The 22346-nt window shown below is 40.1% G+C and overlaps 2 protein-coding genes across 2 annotated transcripts in view; one reads left to right on the forward strand and one right to left on the reverse strand.

Moving 5' to 3' along the window:
* Positions 1–22346, reverse strand: part of LOC143736355 (uncharacterized) — a 169974-nt gene that overhangs the window by 59096 nt on the left and 88532 nt on the right. The gene's annotated exons all lie outside the window — the stretch shown is intronic.
* On the forward strand, positions 7104–12956 carry LOC143736293 (uncharacterized). Its single transcript, XM_077227035.1, has 6 exons — positions 7104–7179; positions 8045–8401; positions 8609–8908; positions 11886–12182; positions 12431–12712; positions 12805–12956. Exons 1-6 carry the CDS (start codon positions 7104–7106, stop codon positions 12954–12956), a joined length of 1464 nt encoding a protein of 487 aa, XP_077083150.1.

Below are 22346 nucleotides of genomic sequence, written 5' to 3' on the forward strand. Positions count from 1 at the left end.
CAGAAAAGCAGTATGTTAAAGTTCCCCTGTAGCTGAGTGCTAGATCAAGAAGTTTAAGAGTGAGTGGGGATAACAGAATTAAAAGCAAAAATACCTCAGCTAACTGTCCAGCACATTCTTTAAGGCCTGTAGATTTCCATGGATTAATCCTCCTCGATGTACACTGTACCTAGTGTGCTCAATATAAATGTCTGTTCAGTCTTTGCTGCTGGGATTGTTGCACATTTTATGATATTATCAACTTCAAATCAAGCAAATAAGGTGTTAAGCTTGTTAATCAGTGCAGCATCACCGTGGGAAACAGACAGAGTTGCTCTTATAGTCAGAGATATTCCTGATACCTTGCCACATACTCTGAGCACAGCTGAAATGATTTAACAATTTATCTGTAGGTTTTTTGGCCTTTTTTATGCCTTTCTTCAGTCTTGGCCTCACATCTTTATAAATCGTGGTGTCACTAGATTTAAAAGTGTTGTGTGTGCTTTCAGGAGATTTACTGACTTTTTCAACCATGGCTTCTGATTTGAGTACATCTTTATTTTTATTTTTTTATGTCTACTCTTCTTCTAAGTTCCTCTGTGCCATTCGTGAGGTTAACACTTGGTAAAGAATTTCAATGTGGAGGTTTACGGAGCCTGAGTTACCAGCATCAGTTGCATTGCTTGACTGTCATTCACAATTCCTTTCCTGTGGCCTCATGGGATAGTAAAGTTTCCATCGTATGCACACTTTAGAATCTCGCCGGAAGAAGTAGGTCATCCGTAGGTCATTTCCCTACTATTTTATGAGTATTGTGAATTCAGACATAATTATTTTGTCACATTCTGTTTTTTAACCTACTATATAGTAGGGAAGTATGCGATTTTGGATGCGCCACATACTACCGGGTTTAGTTTCATATTAAAAGTATAATTTAGGGGCAAGACACCCAAGGTCAATAGGGTAAAAAATAAATAACTAATAGATATCACCATACTTTGAATTGTAAAAAAAAATTTCTTTTTTTGACATATTAGAGTCAAAGGTTTTTACAGAGGGGATTTTGGATTTCTCTTTTTATCACTATAGAAATACTGTCAACAGCCGGGAATTTTTTTTTTTTTTTGTATAAAATCAGGAAACTTATACAGTATATGAACAAACCCCTCTGTAAAAACTTTCAGAATGTGGATAGGAATAAAACTGTAAAGTTTGGTGTAAGTGTTACTGAATTGGATTTAAAATGATATCCATTTCAACCGAATCCATCTTTGCACTGCAGAAGAGGCACAGAATCTGCATATTTAGATATATTTACACAGACTGTTTAATGTACACTGTAAACCACAACGCTCAAAATAATGAATTGAGTGGGACAAACTTAAATTAAACTTATTAGTTCAGTCAAATTAACTATTGAGTTTCTTTCAAGGTCACAGAACTGATAAATTGTAAGTAAACTGAACTGTTTCATTGTTTTGAATTTAATGAAATTATTTCTTTTAATTTAGACAAACTTAAGTTTAACTGAAAAGGCTGGGATTTCTATTTCCCAGCATGCTTTGCCGATGGCACTCGAAAGGGAGAGTAAATGCTAACATTAAGTGTAATATAATGTTTTTTGTGTGTGCAAGATTAATGTTAATTGGGTGATTTAGTAGTGATTCATGTTTTGTTATGCTAATTTAGAAGAATTTCTGTGAATGTTGGTTTTAGGATAGTTACCATCATGGTGAACTTGCCAACTTATTCGGGTTTACAGTGATAGCTCAGGAGAGGGTCTTTGATGGATTTGAGGTGCGACAGCTCAAAGGACTTTAGATGTCAGAGTGACACGTCTGTAGACATTGAGACCTGTAATCCTGGGTTTTGTGAGAATAGGGATGACGACGGAGGTCTTGAAGCAGGCTGGCACATGAAATATATCTCTAGATGTTAAAGATGTCTGTAAACACGGGAGACAGCTGATACTTCAGGGTCAGGTCCTGCTGCTTTGTGGGTGTTCTGTCTCGTGAGGACTGTTAATGTCTCTCTCTAGGATGGAGAGAGTCGTTCTTGTGGTGAAGGAGTTTGCCATTGAGGAGAGGCACCGCTGTGGTGGGGTTGGTGAGGCTGATGGGCTGGAGTTGATGGCCGGTGTCATGGGGGAATGGCGTCAGGACTGTCCCAATGTCTTTCAAAGCAAAAGTAGAACTCATTCATGCTGGTGGCCAGACGTAAGTCGTTAACTGAGTGGGCGGCTTTGGGTTTTCACTTTGTGATCTGTCTGTCAGTCATTGGCTACAACTGCTGTTGTAGTTTCTCAGAGTATAGTTTCTTTCACTGTCTTGCTAAACTTGTACTTTTTACTCTCTAAACCTGATTCTGTCCCAACTCTTAAAGTCCAACTGAAGTGCCTCGGAACGCACAGCTTTTTATGATGCGTTGATGTAATTTCCACTGAAACAGGGACATATTGATTGGCTCCTCCCTCTTTTCAAATAGCCAGTAGCATTTAGTTTACTTCACAGACTGCATTTCGTACTTGCCAGCACCATGAAAGCAAATCCGAGCGCTGATGATACGTTGGATTCAATAGTAGAGGTGTGAATAAACTACACCGTACAGTTGGAAAACGGAATAAAATATTATTTATACATATTGCTCCGTGACGTTTCAACGGTGGCTTTGGCCAGGTGGTGTTTATAACATAGGGGGCGGAGCTTTAGATTCTAGAGGACATTTGATTGGACAAAAGATGTGATGAGAAGCTGAAGTCCACTGTGATGTCAGAAAGATCCCTGATCCATTTAACGGAAGTGAGAGACTGTAAGTTTTGAATGCTTATATCTCCTAAATGTGAATTTTATCATTGTTTTGGAGCACACCAGCTTATTCATAACCTTAAAGGGGCATTCGGCAACCCTAGCTATTTCTTCACTGATTTTCACTTTTGTTGTCGCATGTTTTCTCAACGAGCTCCCCCTACAGCTGTGAGGCGTATATTTCACAACAATGTTGTAAAAAAAACTCACTTGCGGCCCCTCCTCCCGCTTTCTACCGCTGCTCCAGTGCATTTGTTATTATCGGAGCCGGCCAACTTTATCGTGTGGAGCTGTGTCTACCGAGGTGATAATAGATCATACACATTGAGGGCGGTGTGTGTGTTTATGTCGAATTGCCATAAAGCAGTTTGTGTTTCTCACTCGTTCTCGCTTATCACGAGACTTCCTATTTCCAACTTTCGGGGACGTTAATCCGCATGTTGCAAGGTTGGTTTTCCGCCTAGGAACGCTGGGGGGAGCGGGGAAAGCCACCATTCTCACCAGAACAGGTTATTAAACCATCCAAATGATTTCTAAACGGTTGTATTAAGCTGAAATAGTTGCCGAATGCCCCTTTAAGGCTAACGTATTCATACTAAAAGCTAAAAAACTTTTTCAAAAATGATTTCAGGGGGTCTTTAAACGCAATTTGCTTCTCCAGCCTTAGTTTAAGTCTGTCTGTGATCTAGAGTTTATCATTATTGTAACTTACTCTGGTGTGTGATGGTAAACAGCTATAGGCTACTCACAGAAGCTTATATATGTTGTCATAGCCTTAGTGTACTCATTCAGATTGTTGGTAGGAGTCCTGAATACATCACAGTCAGTATAGTCCAAGCGTGCCTGAAGATCCTCCATAGCCTCCCTGGTCCACTGCTTTGATGTCCTTGAGGACAAGCGGTCAGTCCGTGAACAAGACAAGAGCACGCAAGTCGTTTTTTTTTGAATATCCAGTTCTCCTGTTGTTTCAGTGTAGTATCTACCACAAGGTAAGGTTGTTTTCGATTCTCTGGTTATTTTCTTTTTTTGCCTTCTCATAAATTTGTATTTTAATTAGACGCGTTCCCACTTTATATAACAGCCGCTCTGAATAGTATTGCATTTTAAATTTTATAGCACTTAAGTGAGCGATGTCCAACAGCTAGTTTCGATTTCTCCCATCGGAACTCCCGTTCAGCCTCCTCGTGTGAAGACCGACTCGGGTAAAGACCATCGACTCTACCTGTGCGACTGCACCGAGCAAGGACTCCGGCAAGGCACTTAAGTATCGTCTTCTCTCCTTTTCCTTTCCCACTTCTATCGTATTTCCCTTTCACAACATGTGCTTTCAATACATTCCTGTTGTCTCTCGACAACGTGCACTCATCACGCACAGAAGGCAGCGCAATACTGCTAATCTGCGTCCCATTCTCTCATCCACACACACACCTCTCTCTCTTTCTATGGGTCTATGGAATTGTCAGTCAGCAGTCAATAAGGCTGACTTCATTCCAGCCTTTGCATCTCATTCTACTCTTAATATATTGGGCTTGACTGAGACCTGGATCCGTCCAGAAGACTCAGCAACCCCTGCTGCTCTCTCTAACAACTTCTCTTTCTCCCACACCCCTCGCCAGTCTGGGAGGGGTGGGGGTACTGGTCTTCTCATTTCTAACAACTGGATATACTCAACTCTCTCTTCTCTATGCAATAACAACTCGTTTGAATATCATGCAATTACACTTACAACTCCCATTAGGATCCATATTGTAGTTATTTATCGCCCCCCCGGTCAACTGGGAAGCTTTGTTGAGGAGCTGGATGTGCTGCTGTCCTCTTTCCCTGAGGATGGCACCCCACTCGTAGTCTTTGGTGATTTTAACATTCACCTAGAAAAGGCGTATGCAACAGACTTCATCTCTCTTCTAGCCTCATTCGATCTCAAACGGCTCATCACCACAGCTACTCACAAGTCAGGCAACCAACTGGACCTAGTTTACACACGCAACTGCATTACAGACAACATTTTGGTGAAACCTCTCCATGTTTCAGATCACTTCCTCATTACTTTCAATCTACAACTCACTACCCATGCTCCACCAACTCCCCTACCAGTTACTTTCAGACGTAACCTGCGCTCACTTTCTTCTTCCCATCTTTCCTCTGCTGTGTCTTCTTCACTTCCCTCACCCTCACAATTCTCATCTCTAGATGTGAATACCGCAACAGATACTTTATGCTACACTTTACTTCTATTTTAGACAATATCTGCCCTCTCTCCTCCTGGCCAGCACGTGCTACTCCCTCTAACCCCTGGTTATCTGAGGTTCTTCGTGAACACCGGACCAAACTCAGGGCAATGGAGAGGAAATGGCGCAAATCAAAAGACACGTCTGACCTGAGTATGTATCAATCTCTGCTCTCTTCCTTTTCTGCTGATGTTCACGCTGCAAAATCTTCATATTTCCACAACAAGATCAACAGCGCCTCTAACACACAAACACTTTTCAAGATATTTAACTCTCTCCTCTGTCCACCTCCACCATCACCCACCTCCTCTTTAACTGCTGATGACTTTGCTAACTTCTTCACCAACAAAACAACCTCTATCAGCAGTCAGTTCTCAACTCCACACACACAGGAACCCAAAAAATCCTCTCCCACTACCAGAAACCTTCTCTTTACCTTCTCTCCGCTAACCGAGGAAGAAGTATCTAAACTTCTCCTCTCCAGTCATCCTACCCTCTAGACCCCATCCCCTCACACCTTCTACAAGCCATCTCTCCCACACTTCTACCAGCACTCACACACATCATCAACTCATCCCTCCACACTGGCATTTTCCCTACAGCATTCAAGCAGGCTCGGGTAACTCCACTGCTTAAAAAAAACAACATTAGACACATCACTTTTAGAGAATTACAGACCTGTCTCTCTCCTACCATTAATTGCGAAAACACTTGAACGAGTTGCTTTCAACCAAGTGTCATCTTTCCTGTCTCTGACCAACCAGCTAGATGTCAACCAATCTGGCTTCAAGAAAGGCCATTCAACCGAGACTGCACTACTGTCGGTCACAGAAGCCCTGCGGATCGCAAAAGCTGCTTCCAAATCTTCAGTTCTCATTCTGCTGGATCTTTCTGCTGCCTTCGACACTGTGAATCATCAGATCCTTCTGTCCACCCTCTCATCACTGGGCATCAAAGGAACTTCCCTCCATTGGTTTGAGTCCTATCTCACAGGTAGGTCCTTCAGGCTTGCATGGAGAGGCGAGGTATCCAAAGCACATCAACTGAACACAGGGGTTCCTCAGGGTTCAGTTCTTGGACCGCTCCTCTTCTCCATCTACACCACATCATTGGGACCCATCATACAGGCACATGGTGTCTCTTACCATTTCTATGTTGATGACACCCAGCTCTACCTCTCATTTCAACCAGATGATCCCACAGTAGCTGCACGTATCTCAAGCTGTCTGGCGGACATCTCGGCATGGATGATGGAACATGACCAGCTGACCTTCACAGACCACATTACAAAGACAGCTCGATCATGCAGGTTTGCAATGTATAACATCAGGAAGATCAGGCCTTTCCTAACGGAGCATGCAACACAACTTCTCGTCCAGGCCCTGGTTATTTCTAGGCTTGATTACTGCAATGCTCTTCTAGCTGTACTTCCATCATGTGTTACTAAACCTCTACACATGATCCAGAATGCTGCAGCCCGCCTTGCCTTCAACGAGCCCAAAAGGGCTCACGTCACTCGTCTGTTCATCTCACTGCATTGGCTACCACTCGCTGCTCGCATCAAATTCAAAGCTTTGACGCTTGCTTACAGATCTACCACAGACTCAGCTCCGTCCTACTTTCACCCCCTACTACAAGTCTACGTCCCAACCAGAAGCCTACGATCGGCCAAGGAGCGACGGCTCATGGTGCCATCACAGCGAGGCACTAAATCACTCTCCAGAACATTCTCATTCACGGTTCCATGCTGGTGGAATGATCTCCCCACCCTCGTCCGTAATGCAGAATCCCTGACAGCATTCAAAAGACAACTGAAAACTCATCTCTTCCGTGAGTACTTAACATTAAAAAATTTTTTTAAATCTTTCCTTCCCTTTTAAATCTTCCCTTGTCTGGCTTTTGCTACTCTGAGCAATACCTGAACTTTGTATTTTGAGCACTTCTTGCGTCGTTCTTCCCTCTTCACGATGACTCGCTTGCTTTAGTCCTCAGATGTGAGTCGCTTTGGATAAAAGCGTCTGCTAAATGACTAAATGTAAATGTAAATGTAATGTCCTCACAACAGGTTTGGATAGTTTTCATTTCTGTCTGTATGCAGGAATCAGATCAGTGTCCCAAATACTCCTCGCTGGTGGGGCATTTAATGTCTGTATTTGAGGAGTTCATGTGTGAGATTGGCTTTGTTAAAGTCTCAAGGACAATAACAAATGAGTATGGTTATGTGTACGCTACACAAAGTATTTGGAAAACTTCTGGAGTCAGCTGTCCATGATATATTTAATAGATACATTAAGCAAAATTATTGTTAAGAATTAAGAAACTCTAAAAAAAAATCTTTTTTTTTATCAAAATGATCAATATTATTGACAGCTAACACTAATAACACACCAGTAGATTCAAAAACATCGAATCAAATATATTTCTCTCTTCTGCTATTAGTTTTTTTTTTTATTCTGGGCCAGAATTCATTTGAAAATGTAAGATCAGCAAAAGCTTGTTGATTCTCATGATGTTAAAGGAGATTGACGTTTGAACGGAAACTGTGACTGAGGTCACAACCAGATAAATATCACAGTTCAGTCTTCCAGATCAATCTGAGTGTTTCAGACATTAAGAGTTACTATCGTGGGCTTTTCAGTGAACCGATGAAGAAAATGGTTCTCAAATTAGTTTTGCTCTGTTTGTGTTTGTGGCGTCTGGATGGTGAGTTTTAAATGTATTTTATGGCTACAGTTTTTTTTCCTTTTTATTACCATGGAAAAAAATAGGCCTACTGGTTAAATTAGTCAGAGAGGATTAACACTTACTGTTATTCTCATAGAAATAAATGTGAGGTCAAGTTTGATTTTAAAGTTTTTCAAGGCATTCAGTTATTAGTGATTGATTAAATTAAATATGAAGCTTAAATACCCTACAGCATTAGTCTTAGTTGTAGTAAAATTCTTTCTTTTTAGTTATTTTCCTGTATAAAGTCTATTTCACATTTGAATGATTACAAGGATTTTAGTGAATCTTCATCAAACCAACATTAAGTGATTTTAAACCTTTACTCTGTGAAAACTTCTTCAGGTGTGTTTGCTGATTCAGTAACATCAGTGTCAGTGTGGGAGAGAAACTCAGTCTCTCTAAACTCTGATCTTACTGAAATAAATGATGATGTGATTCAGTGGAGGTTTGGAGATAAAAACACTGTAATAGCTGAAATCAATAAACAGTTCGACAGAATCACTGTATATGATGATGTTCTTGATGGGAGATTCAGAGACAGACTGAAGCTGGACAAACAAACTGGATCTCTGACCATCACAAACACCGGAACTGAACATGCTGGAGTTTATAAACTACAGATCAAAAGTGAGATCAAGCCTTTTATTCTTGCTGTCTATGGTGGTGAGTTAAATATTTGTTTGATCTGTTTTATATTTTAATCAGCACATCATATAATTATTAATCCAAACTCCATTTTGCGTCTGTTGTTTTATGATAATATTAACTTCAAATTTAAATTTTAAACTATTTACTTTAGTAAACCTTCAAATAACTGTCCTAATCTTTGACGAACCCTGTTTCTGTTTGTTCTCTGTGTGGATGATTCAGGACTGGAGTCAGTGTCAGTAAAGAAGGGAGATTCAGTCTCAATCAACTCTGATCTTACTGAAATGAAGGATGATGATGTGATTCAGTGGAGGATTAAAAACAATTTAATTGCTGAAATCAATAAACGACTCAAAGGAATCACTGTATATGATGATGTTCTTGATGGGAGATTCAGAGACAGACTGAAACTGGATGATCAAACTGGATCTCTGACCATCACAAACACCATATTCAGAGACACAGATAATTATGAACAAGAGATCAACTATAAGAGGATGATTTTCAGTGTCAATGTCTATGGTGAGTTGAATATCAGTTTCAACTGTTTAAATATTTAGGTTAAAGATGCAATAATGAATGCACACACCATTTTGCTTCTTTTGTTGTCTGTTTTGTTGCATGATATTCTCCTCCGCTGGCTGTGCTGAAACCACGCCCCCTCAAGGGAAGTAAACACTCACCAGTTGTCGGCGTGACGGGAGATAGTTGGTTTGGCTCCATTCACCACCAGTAACAGCGGATTATCAGTGAATATCAGTTGTCTCCGACGAAAGTTTATAAAACTATCCCGTGTAAAATAATCACTACAGAGGAGGGTTTTGGCGGTGATCCTCAGCTCTCCATCAAGGTGTCTCTTCACAAAATTAATCCACCTCTTCTTGATGTGATCGTTTTTCGGAAATGTAAATAAGGACACCGATCTGTTTTGTACGCGACCGCATCCAGGTAGTACGCGTTTCCGTGACGATTGCATAACTAGCTAGCAAACTGTAGGCTGTAGTAACTAATAATACTGACAGTAACTCGCGATTGAGCGGCAAACTGATGTTATTAATGTGCTCTATTTATATTGTTAGGGGAGCGGCCAGCCTCAGTGGCTCCCGTGCGTCATCAAGTAGGGACGTGTCCAGGAGCTAAGGGGCTCCAGTCATCAAGACCCCGTTTTAGCCCCGCACAAAAAATCCGGAACAAAGCAATGGTGGAAAACTGTTTAACGGTCTAACTCCACAATTCAGTACTTCAAAGTTCACAGTCTTTGTAATATGTTTTAACAATATATTTCTAACATTTTAAGAATTGCCTTTACAGGGACTTTAAGACCAGTACAAAAAAAGGATTTTTAGAAATGTTGGCCAAATGAAAAGTATGAACATGAAAGGTATGAGCATGTACAGCACTCAATACTTAGTTGGGGCTCCTTTTGTCTGAATTACTGCAGCAATGCGGCGTGGCATGGAGTCGATCAGTCTGTGGCACTGCTCAGGTGTTATGAGAGCCCAGGTTGCTCTGATAGTGGCCTTCAGCTCTTCTGCATTGTTGGATCAGGCTTATCGCATCTTCCTCTTCGAAATACCCCATAGATTTTCTATAGGGTTAAGGTCAGGCGAGTTTGCTGGCCAATTAACAACAGGAATACCATGCTCCTTAAACCAGGTACTGGTAGTTTTGGCACTGTGTGCAGGTGCCGAGTCCTGTTGGAAAATGAAATCTACATCTCCATAAAGTTGGTCAGCAGCAGGAAACATGAAGTGCTCTAAAACTTCCTGGTAGACGGCTGTGTTGACCTTGGACCTCAGAAAACACAGTGCACCAACACCAGCAGATGACATGGCACCCCAAACCATCACTGACTGTGGAAACTTTACACTGGACTTCAAGCAACGTGGATTCTGTGCCTCTACTCTCTTCCTCCAGACTCTGGGACCTTGATTTCCAAAGGAAATGCAAAATTTACTTTCATCAGAGAACATAACTTTGGACCACTCAGCAGCAGTCCAGTCCTTTTTGTCTTTAGCCCAGGCGAGACACTTTTGACGCTGTGTCTTGTTCAAGAGTGGCTTGACACAAGGAATGCGACAGCTGAAACCCATGTCTTGCATACGTCTGTGCGTGGTGGCTCTTGAAGCACCTACTCCAGCTGCAGTCCACTCTTTGTGAATATACCCCACATTTTTAATGAGTTTTGTTTCACAATCCTCTCCAGGGTGCGGTTATCCCTATTGCTTGTACACTTTTTTCTACCACATCTTTTCCTTCCCTTCACCTCTTTATTAATGTGCTGGGACACAGAGCTCTGTGAAAAGCCAGCCTCTTTAGCAATGACCTTTTGTCAGTTTTGTCAGTGCCACAGACTGATCGACTCCATGCCACGCCGCATTGCTGCAGTAATTCAGGCAAAAGGAGCCCCAACTAATTATTGAGTGTTGTACATGCTCATACTTTTCATGTTCATACTTTTCAGTTGGCCAACATTTCTAAAAATCCTTTTTTTGTATTGGTCTTAAGTAATATTCTAAGTTTCGGAGATACTGAATTTGGGATTTTCATTAGTTGTCAGTTTTAATCATCACAATTAAATGAAATAAACATTTGAAATATATCAGTCTATGTGTAATGAATGAATATAATATCCAAATTTCACTTTGTAACGAAGGTTCAGTGTACGGATGAAAGAAGGTCGGCGTAACGGGGACTCGTATACTTTATTAAAAATGAAACAAAATAAAGAAAAGGTGCGCCACATGCGCCTTCACCGTAGAAGTCTCTACAGCACAGTTCAAAGACACTCTTTCCTGCTGGTTCAGCTCTCAGTTCACTTTTGTCAAACTCTTCCCGATGTGAAAACTCATTCCATTCATAAAGCTCTCTCTGTCGTACAAACTCAGTCCATTTGTTAGCCAGCAGGTCGCGAGTGTTGATACGAGTCCCCGGTCCTTCTCCCCCCCTCACTCTTGCACCAGCCGGTTTATATGCGGTCTCCCCACGCCAATTACTGCAATCAGACACAGGTGTTCGTCATTTTGCACTTGACCTACTTACTTACTTACCGCTAGGCTCCTCCCTCACTCTCCCGCTGCAAACTCCGCAAAACCACGCCCCCCTCATCACACACTTTTTGAATGGAATTACTGAAATAAATCAACTTATTGATGATATTCTAATTATATGACCAGCACCTGTATATATATACTCCTGTGTTTCCCATTTTTATTGTCGGTTGTTGTGCTTTTACGGATGTGCGTCTCAGTTCCGTTCTACTTGTGTTTAGTTCTAAGTTCTTTGTTTTGTATCTTATTATTATTATTGGTTATTGATAAATCCCCTGCACTGAGATCCTCTCCTCGTTTTCAAAGTTGACTGCCTAGTTACATATATTATTCACTTGAAATTTACATTTTGAACTATTTCATTTAGTAAACTATCATGAAATCATGAAAGTCTTAATCTGTGACAAACCCTGTTTCTGTTTGTTCTGTGTGTGTTTTTGGTGATACAGATGACAACTTAGTGATGGAGGGAGATTCAGTCACTCTAGACTCTGACACCGAAATGATGGATGGTGTTCGGATTTTGTGGTTGTTTGGACCTGAAACCACTTTAATAACTGGAATCAATAAACGGCCCAAAGGAATCACTGTATATGATGATGTTCTTGATGGGAGATTCAGAGACAGACTGAAGCTGGACAATCAAACTGGATCTCTGACCATCACAAACACCACAACTGAACATACTGGAGATTATAAACTACTGATCAACAGTGCGATCAAGAGGTTCAGCCTCACTGTCTTTAGTGAGTTAATTATCCATTCTTGTCTAGATTTAGACTTTAAAAGCTGTAATTAATACAAGTATATTATCATTTTGCTATCAACATCTTGTTTTATTGTTAAAATGGTTTAGGTATGTATTTAACTTTCTATATCAGATTGTTTTAAATGCTCTACTTTTGATAATCTCGGTTCCTCTCGATGTTTCTTCCTCGACTGCTTGAATATCTTCATTCATCCTCATTTATCTTTATTCTCTCATATTTTCCAGCTCGTCTGCCTGTTCCCATCATCAGTAACTCTTCATACTGTTCATCATCATCATGTTCATTGGTGTGTTCATCAGTGGTGAATGTGAGTGATGTGACTCTCTCCTGGTACAAAGGAATGAGTGTATTGTCCAGCATCAGTGTGTGTGATCTCAGCATCAGTCTCTCTCTGCCTCTGGAGGTGGAATATCAGGATAAAAACACCTACAGCTGTGTGCTGAACAATCCCATCAGCAACCAGACCACACATCTGGACATCCACACACTCTGTCACACATGTGCAGGTACCACAGCACTGATGATATTAGTTGATGTCAGTGCTGATATCAGTGTTTATTGACTGATCTGATCTCAGTTTGATGTGTTTATTCCTCAGACTCTGTCCACTGTTGTGGTCCTATTGAAGCTGTGATCCGATTGGTCCTCTCTGCTCTGGTGGGCGTGGCTACTGTCATCATTCTGGTTTATGACATCAGATCCAGAAGAGCTGAACGAGATCAAGCACATATTCACACATCAGGTACATGATTGTTTAGATCAATCATGATTGATTGAATAGTGGTACATGATTGACATTTCTCATAACTGATTTTGCATACATATTTGTGAGATTTATTAATAAATGGCTTTGTTTATCTTTTTCAGGAAGTATTGAAGTCTAAACTTTAAAGATTCTTTAAGTGTGTTTTTTGTTCTTCTAGTGTTTTGGTCATAATAAATACTGATGATTATTTGAGCTTCTGCTTTCTTTCAGAGTCAGAATTTTTTAAATCCTATTTGAACAGCTTTGTGTATATTTCTCTTAGATACAAAAAAGTAATAGAGAATTTGCTGTATATGTTCTTGCCTTTATCAATAAAGTTTCTCACTCTGAGGTTCAAGAGTCTCTCCATGTTTTATTACATTTATTATGTCAAACTCCTCCTGGAGAAAAACAGACTTTATATAAATTTTAAGAGTTCAGCAGTGCTCCACGCATAAACTCAAAATTATTAAAACATTATTTTAAATAATATTTGTAAATGTTTACATTATTATTTGCTCATTCATTTTCTTTTTCTATCTACAATAATAAACAAACAGCTTCTCCTTTAACATGAGAAAATAAAATACTGATTTGAGACATCATTTTTTAAAGATTAGAATACTTTGAGATCACATTGAAATACATTTTGAATTTGAATATCATGCAAAACTTCATGTATTTCAGTAATTCAGATTAAAAGGTGAAACTAATATATTTAGTATATATAACTATATACATATGCATGATTATACTTTTCAGAGGGCCGACATTTCTGTATTTAAAATCCTTTTTTTTAATGGATTTCATGTAATATTCAGATTTTTTGAGATTTTGAATTTGGGGTTTTCATAAGCTGTAAGCCATAATCATAAAAATTATAACTTTGCATGATTTTCTAATTTTTCAAGTTTCACCTGTACATAAACACAACATATCGGTGCTCCATTTCCTCCAACAGGGAACGATAAACCTTGCGTCCCAATGTGCATACTATCCACCCTATCTGCCCTAAATAGTATTGACAATTACTAATGTCACAAACTATTTAGGATGGATATCATGCACATTGGGACGCAGGCAAAATCTCTAGTGTGATTTGTCTCTGTGGTCTCGTCTGAGGAGCAACACCTCCATCTGGTGACTCACCCTGAACTGACATGTTATCAGGAGTTATTTACATTTACATTTACATTTAGTCATTTAACAGATGCTTTTATCCAAAGCGAATTTAAAAGGAAAGATTTAAAAAAAAAATTTAATGTTAAGTACTCACGGAAGAGATGAGTTTTCAGTTGTCTTTTGAATGCTGTCAGGGATTCTGCATTACGGACGAGGGTGGGGAGATCATTCCACCAGCATGGAACCGTGAATGAGAATGTTCTGGAGAGTGATTTAGTGCCTCGCTGTGATGGCACCATGAGCCGTCGCTTCTTGGCCGATCGTAGGCTTCTGGTAGGGACGTAGACTTGTAGTAGGGAGTGAAAGTAGGACGGAGCTGAGTCTGTGGTAGATCTGTAAGCAAGCGTCAAAGCTTTGAATTTGATGCGAGCAGCGAGTGGTAGCCAATGCAGTGAGATGAACAGACGAGTGACGTGAAAGACAAGGCGGGCTGCAGCATTCTGGATCATTTGTAGAGGTTTAGTAACACATGATGGAAGTCCAGCTAGAAGAACATTGCAGTATTTACTCAGTCTCTGACTCGACTAGTTCTGTCTGATTGGTTTTGCTGTTCAGTTGGAGTGTCGTTTGCTTTCTCACTAAATCATTTCTTCACAAACCTGACATTTCTTTATATTGTGAACCAGGCCCGGCCACAGAAATGACTGGGCCCCTGAAAAGGTCCAGTGAATGGGCCCTCCCCAAATCTGCTAGGCTACTCATATCATGCCTGTTTCTCTCTCTCTCTCTCTCTCTCTCTCTCTCTCTCTCTCTCTCTCTCTCTCTCTCTCTCTCTCTCTCTCTCTCTCTCTCTCTCTCTCTCTCTCTCTCTCTCTCTCTCTCTCTCTCTCTCTCTCTCGCTTTCTATCCAACATACATTTAACTGAGAGAGACTTACTCAGTGATGGGGGCTACATTGGTACACACACACACACACACACACACACAACACACCAAGGTTAACAAACGATCTGCACTGTAAAAACGAATAAGTTGGCAAAACTCAAAAAATTTAAAGGGGTGGTTGAATATGATTTCACTTTTCTAACTTTAGTTAGTGTGTAATGTTGCTGTTTGAGCATAAACAACATCTGTAAAGTTACAAATGAAGCATGAACACGTTACAGTGCACCCCACAAACACAATCAAGCCTTCGAAACAAGGTGTTTTACCAATCGATTGCCCCAAGTTATGAAATTCAAAGTTTAAGTAAGCAGAACTGGCAAATTGTATTTTGTACTTAAACATTTCAAGGTAAGAACAATTAAGATTTATGAGTACACTAATTAATACAGCTAATATGTCCAACAAACAGGTGATGTCATACTTGGTAGTAGTGCTATTGTGGCGTAATAATCTGTTTGGCTGTAAAATGTATTACCTGAATGAAATGAAATCGATTGTATCGTCCTGTGGAATCATTAATTCACAGACAGCATAAGAAGATGTTCAACTAATAAAGATCTTCATCGCTGACGCTGGCAAACAATATGATGCATTTGAAGATTTGCTCTCACTTGACTGTACTGTATTCCACGGCCGATTCATCCAACGCTTGTGATGTTCTTAAATCCTCCTGTTAGACAACTTCGAGTCAAGTGTGAATTGAAAGCGCTTCAAACAATTCGGTGCGTGAGGAACTGCACAGATCATTCAAACTGATTCGCGAACCGATTTAGACAGATCTGCCAACTTGTTTGATGAAGTCTTTGAACAGAATCGACTCAAAAGAGTGATTCATTTGTGAATTGAGCATCGCTCATGCCCAGAAAAAAAGATACAGCGCGCTTGGAATAAACTACGCATTTAACACGTATTGCATTAAAATAAAGTAACGAGAGGAATGTCACCCAACGTAACGAAGTAAAAGGTTTTTTTTTTTATTAGAAGTGTACTCGTGTACCACATACCTGGCATACCAACTAAATGTAGGCTACTACAATAGCTAATAATTATTTTGTTCATGTCACTTTGCTGCTGACCGCAAACTGGCGAGAAGCACTGGTGTTTTTGACGTTACGTTACGTAAAAAAAAAAAAATAGCCTGCTCAGACCATTTTCAGGAGAGGGGTGTTTCATTATGACACAGGCTACATTTTACTCAAGCAGCATTAAATAAAATGCATTTTTTTCTCACTTTTAAAAAAATGAATGGTGCTTTTTTGGTTCAAAATAAAATATGGTAACCTGTTTATATTTAGAATGAACATAATTATTGCTGGACTGCATGGGCCCCCCTAGCGGCTGGGCCCCAGAGAACGTTCCCCTTTATCCCCCCTTATGGACGGCCCTGTTGTGAACACAGAATTTCTCTTTTTGGACAATAGTTTGTGCAACTTGGTTGAATGTTCCATATTGGTATTTTTTCTTAGATTAGACCTGACAGAACATGAAACACTTTTCAGACTTGCTACACTGCAAGTTTCTGGACCTCGAGGGAACGAACAAAATCCCTGAACTGTCTCAGCTACAATTAAATGTTTTGCAATAAGACTAAATGTGAATGATATCTAAGGTTGTTGTTTTTCGGAATCGATAAGCAGGATCGGAATCGGAATTGGAATCATTAAAATTCAAACGATACCCAGCCCTACACCTGACAGAACATGAAACACTCTTCAGGCTCGTTACACTGCCTCCCTCCACAAAGTTCCTCCACCTCGAGGGAACAAAATCCCTGAATCATCTCGACGGCCTCCTGATTCTGAGGTCACGGCTGCCCTTCATGTGTTACTGTAGCAGGGCTTACAAAACACAAAGCTTGCAGCTTAACTGTAGGTCATTAAAATGATGACTCTCTGTGGTCATTAAAAATCCCAGGATGTCCTTCAGAAAAAGAGAAGGGGTGTAACTCAGGCAACCTGGCTAAATCTGTCCATCATGCAGACCTGCCAACCTGTACGCATTTTGACCTCAAAGTACGGTGGTATGATTTGTCTCTCTAAACTACACAAAAACCTGGTGACGCTTCTGTGCACGTGCAGTCCTCAAATCAAGCAACAACAAAATAAGCGGAGTTCGACCAATCATAGCGCTGGGTTCATTCCCCAAATAGCAAGTGGGGATGATTGACAGATGTGTAAGGCCTATCATTAAAAAGAGACTGAAAATCGACAGCAATAAAGAATCCCGCTCGATCCTCTTCCACTCCCGCGGCCCGCAGTCTGACTGAGTTCATAAGCCTAACTGAAGGTAAACGGGCTGGGGTGGATGTGGAAAGTTGAAATATTGTTTTTAGTTAACTTAATCTGGATTCAATGATCACACGGCACGGGAGTGATCGCATGGATTATTTTAAAATACTCCGTCATTCATGGTCACTCAGATAAGAGGAAAACATCATTCAGTCATGCAAATTATAAAATGCTTAAGTATTGATGAACACTAAATCTAAATAAAATTAAAATCGCTGTGGCTTAGTGATTATGAAAGTTCTGTAATTTGTGGATTACTGATAAACGTGAGTCTGGAGAAATAGGCGTTTATTTATTCATTCTCAGTGTTGAGAAACGTAGTCTGCATGTGTTACGTTATTGTGTTAATAATAACTAAAGTACCTAATTATGTTACATATTTATTTTGTATGAAAACTAGTGCATTAGTTACTTATAATAATAATAATAATAATAATAATATCCTTTATTTTATAAAGCGCCTTTAAAAGCACCTTCTCAAAGCGCTGTACACACAATAAACAATTGTTAAAAGCAAAACACATCAACAGGTAAATGCAAGTTTAAAAAAGTATGTCTTAAGTTGACCTTTAAAAGTGTCATAAGTCTGGGCTTCTCTAAGTTCAAGAGGCAGAGAATTCCAAAGGACAGGTGCATAGAAGGAAAAAGCCCTGTCACCCATAGATTTTAAGCGAGTTTTAGGAACCACCAGCATGCTCGATTGACGAGCGCAGTCTGCGATTCGGAGTGTAGGGGAGCAACAGTTCAGATAGATCATTTGGAGCCAGGCCGTGCAAGGACTTATATGTAAGCATCATAATCTTAAAATCGACTCGGAGCCTAACTGGGAGCCAATGCAAGCATTCCAAAACCGGAGTGATATGGTTGCATATTCTGGACCCAGTTAAGATCCTAGCAGCAGAATTTTGTACACGTTGAAGCTTGTGTAGTGTAGATTTAGAAACTCCGGCTAAAAGAACATTACAATAGTCAATCCGAGAGACGACGAAGGAATTTATCAGCTTTTCAGCTACAGGAAAAGTTAACATAGGCCGCAATCTAGCAATGTTTCTAAGATGGAAAAAAGATGTTTTAACAGTACTCTGAATGAAAGAATCAAATGAAAGATTAGCATCAAAAATAACTCAAAGGGTCCTCATTTTTCTCTGGATACCCAAAACAGAGCCATCAAGATTAAAAGACAGAGAACCAACTTTGGAGGTTTGATGACGAGAACCAATGAGCATAACTTCAGTTTTATCACTGTTCAAACACAGGAAATTATTACTCATCCAGGTTTTTATTTCAGTAATACAACCAGAAAGAAAATCAACGTTGGAGCGCTCATCTGGTTTCGAGTGTATATAAATTTGCGTATCGTCGGCATAGAAATGATAATGGAGGCAGAGCGATCTCAAGAGATAGCCAAGTGGTGATAGATAGATGTTAAAGAGTAAAGGGCCCAGAACTGACCCCTGGGGAACACCAGTGAGAACCGGGCTAATCTCAGACCTATGGTCACCCATTGAGATGAACTGGGAACGGTCAGCAAAGTAGGACCGAAACCACTTCAAACCTGTCCCGACACACCAGACACTCTCTCAAGACATGTAAGCATTAGACTGTGATCAACAGTGTCAAAAGCGGCTCTTAAATCTAAAATAATGAAAATAGATGTTGCACCAGAGTCAGCAGCCATCAACAGATCATTGGTGACTTTAACCAGAGCCGTCTCAGTACTATGACATTTACGGAATCTTGACTGAAGTGGTTCAAAGAGGTTATTACTTGTGAGATGTTTACAGAAAAGAGAGGCAACAATACGCTCAAGTATATTTGCCAGAAACGGAAGGTTTGAAATAGGACGATAATTATTAAAATCATCCAGGGCAACATTCTCTTTTTTTGGTACTGGAGTTACCGCAGCAATCTTTAATGCTGCTGGAACAACCCCAGTCTGCAAAGAGTCATTCATAATACTGAGAACCACCGGAGACAGGACCCCAAAGCAAGATTTAAATAAGCATGTGGGAAGAGGATCAAGCAAGCAAGTGGAAGCTTTAATGCTTGATACCTCCCTTGTAAGAGTCTCAGTATCAAGAAGAGGAAAGTTAGTTAGAAAAGTACCAGTGAACCCAGGTGGACAATGGAATGAAACAGTAGAAACAGATGAAACAGAGATTTGTTTACGAACACTTATCAATTTTTGAATTGAAGAAATGAAGAAAATAATTACACAGCGGCTGAGAAGAAGGCGTGGTAGTAGCAGCATTAACTTGAAGGAGTCTGTTTATAGTTTTAAATAGATGTCTTGGGTTTTCTTGATTGTTTTCAATAGTCTGAGAGAAATACAAAGATCTTTCAATCACAATTAATGCTCCGTAGTCACTTAGAAGATCCTTCCAGGCTAGATAATGAACATGCAAGCCAGTGAGATGCCATTTTCGCTCCATTTTCCGACAGGCAGCCTTCTTAGTGCGCAGATTGTAGTTATACCATGGAGCAGTGCGAGTAAAAGTAACCTTGCGTGACCTCAGGAGAGCAAAAGTGTCTAGATTAACAGCAAGAGCGTTATTCAACTGTGAGACTTTCTCCTCCAAAGATGTGAAGTGCAGATCACCAAAAGTGGAAACAACAGAATTCGAAAATACTGTCTGATCAATAGACTTCCACTTCCGAAAAGTTACCGTTCGGGTGGCAGGCACACATGAATTGTGCAATACCAAATTAAAAAAGACAGCTGAATGATCAGATAATCCAATATCAACAGATGATAACTGTGATACAAATGAGCTATTTGTAATCACAAGATCCAAAGTATGGCCTTTACAATGAGTCGGGCCAGTTACCAATTGCGAGAGATTGAAGCAGTCAAGCAGCGATAAAAATTCCTTAGCCGTCGATGAATAACTTTGATCCACATGAATGTTGAAGTCCCCGACAATAAGAATTTTGTGGAACTTTAAGGACAGCATTGACAGAAAATCAGCAAATTCTGACATAAAAACTGCATGTGGCTTAGTCTTAGGTGGTTTTTAGACGGTCGCAATGATTGTAGAAGTAGGAGTGGAAATACTCAAAACCAAGCACTCAAATGATGACAACTGAGGAACAGACACAGAGCTTAAATTGAACTGCTGGTTGTAAACCACAATAATGCCACCCCCTCTGCCAGATGACCTCGGGAGATCTAAAACTCCAAAACCAGCAGGAGTTATCTGGTTAAACAGAAGTCCGTCATTCTCTTTATGCCATGATTCAGTTAAGAACAGCTAGTCCAGGTTTCTATCCGAAATAAAATCCGATAAAAAAAGTGCCTTGTTATTCACAGAGCGGGCATTAAATAATGCAGCATAGGCCAGGCGCTGAGTAGGAGACGACATTAGTTTAGTCTCCACACGGGGAACTGATATTAAATGTCTGTGAACAGCACCAACATAAGGCAGATCGTTTTTCTTACGCTGGCATGCAGGGACAAAAACATTAGGAGAGGATGAGACGGAAAAACTGCACCTCGAGCCCCGGTGAATATATCGTTTAGAACGCAGCAAGCCAGCGTCTCGACAGTGTTCGTAAGAGTCTTTAACTAAACGATAAGAGTTTCGTTTTAAGCTCAGAAGTTGTCGTGCAGAGTACCTCAGGGCCATAGTCAGTAAGTCCGCGTACACAGCCGGATCACAGCGTTGAATCCTCGATGCACACCGTGAGCGTAGTATCATAGAGTCCTCATGCACTACGTACACTGCCGAAGCACTGCGTTGATTCTCGGTAAGGGAATTCTCCGTGAGACGTTGCAGGTTAATCCAGGTGGAGTACACAATTAAAAACAGCAGTCCAAAGTATATAAAATGGTACGTCCACATCGCAACCGCAAAGGCGCGGAGAATAATATAGCTTAAAAAACAAATTGAAGAAAGGAGCGGCAGCCAAGCGCGCCAGCGTTCCCTCACCTCCCAGTGATCTAAGCTTATGGATTAAAAAGTACCATTCTATCAGTGCTGCGCGAGCTCTCTCTCACAAACACAGACCGCACGCACAGAGAGAGAAGATAATTGTAAATTGTTCATTGTTTGGTCATTAGTTGTGTGTATATATATAGCCCTCGTGTTTTATTGGTCTCTTGTCGAGTATTGTAAATTAATCAAGAGTAACATTGTTCGACTGTAACAACCATTAATACCTTTGAACTTATATGTTTCATATACTAGTACATAACCGAAGCTATAGATTGTGAAATTAAATATTTCTCGTTCTTGGTGTTTTATTTAGTTAGCTTAGATAGCAGCATAGCATACAGCTATCCAAAATTATTAGAGAGAGTTTTTTTCACCATCTATGATATTTTTCAATAAATAACAAATATGATACAAGCATAATTCTGTTTAAGAATTAATTATGACATGACATGCTTGTAATAAAAAAAAACTTATATTATGCTTTATTGCTTAAAGGTGCCATGTGTAAGAATTGAGGTAGAAATATCCAAAAAATTAGCTACACGCATCAAAAGAATGAGAAGAAATAAGGGCAATGATGTCATTAAAAAAATTACAAGTTATAGTGCTGCAGAGATATCAACCTGAAGTAGCATGCTAAATTACTAGCCACGGCCCGACAGGTGTCATAATACCAGTTTCGGCCATGGGAGGCGGTATTTGGGCAACATAACCACCAGCCAACTGCAATACACGAATAACTCGCACGGCTTGTGGGCGTACTTGAACCTGATGTGCTTGATAGTTAGCTCTACCCACAGATCCGATTCGGTTTTCACCTGTTATCTACCAGAGCCTGTCTCTACCAAGCTGATGATAAAATGTAACATTAGCTAATTAGATTATGTTTATTAAATTGCTTTCCTGAGGTAAATCTGACATATTTGTTCTCCAGCTATGTTATTGACCTCTGCACGCTGATTACAAAAAATGATTGGTCGATATTATGTATGAGGAATACATTTTGGTAAGTTGTAGCATACTGTATCTTTCAAGAACATCTTTCATGTTTTTTTACTATTAGCTAGTAGAGATGATTGGTTCACGTGCGCTAAGGATCTGTCGT

Source organism: Siphateles boraxobius, unplaced genomic scaffold (genome assembly GCF_051911475.1).
Source record: "Siphateles boraxobius isolate OS27281-9 unplaced genomic scaffold, OSU_SipBor_1 13, whole genome shotgun sequence".
Taxonomy (NCBI): domain Eukaryota; kingdom Metazoa; phylum Chordata; class Actinopteri; order Cypriniformes; family Leuciscidae; genus Siphateles; species Siphateles boraxobius.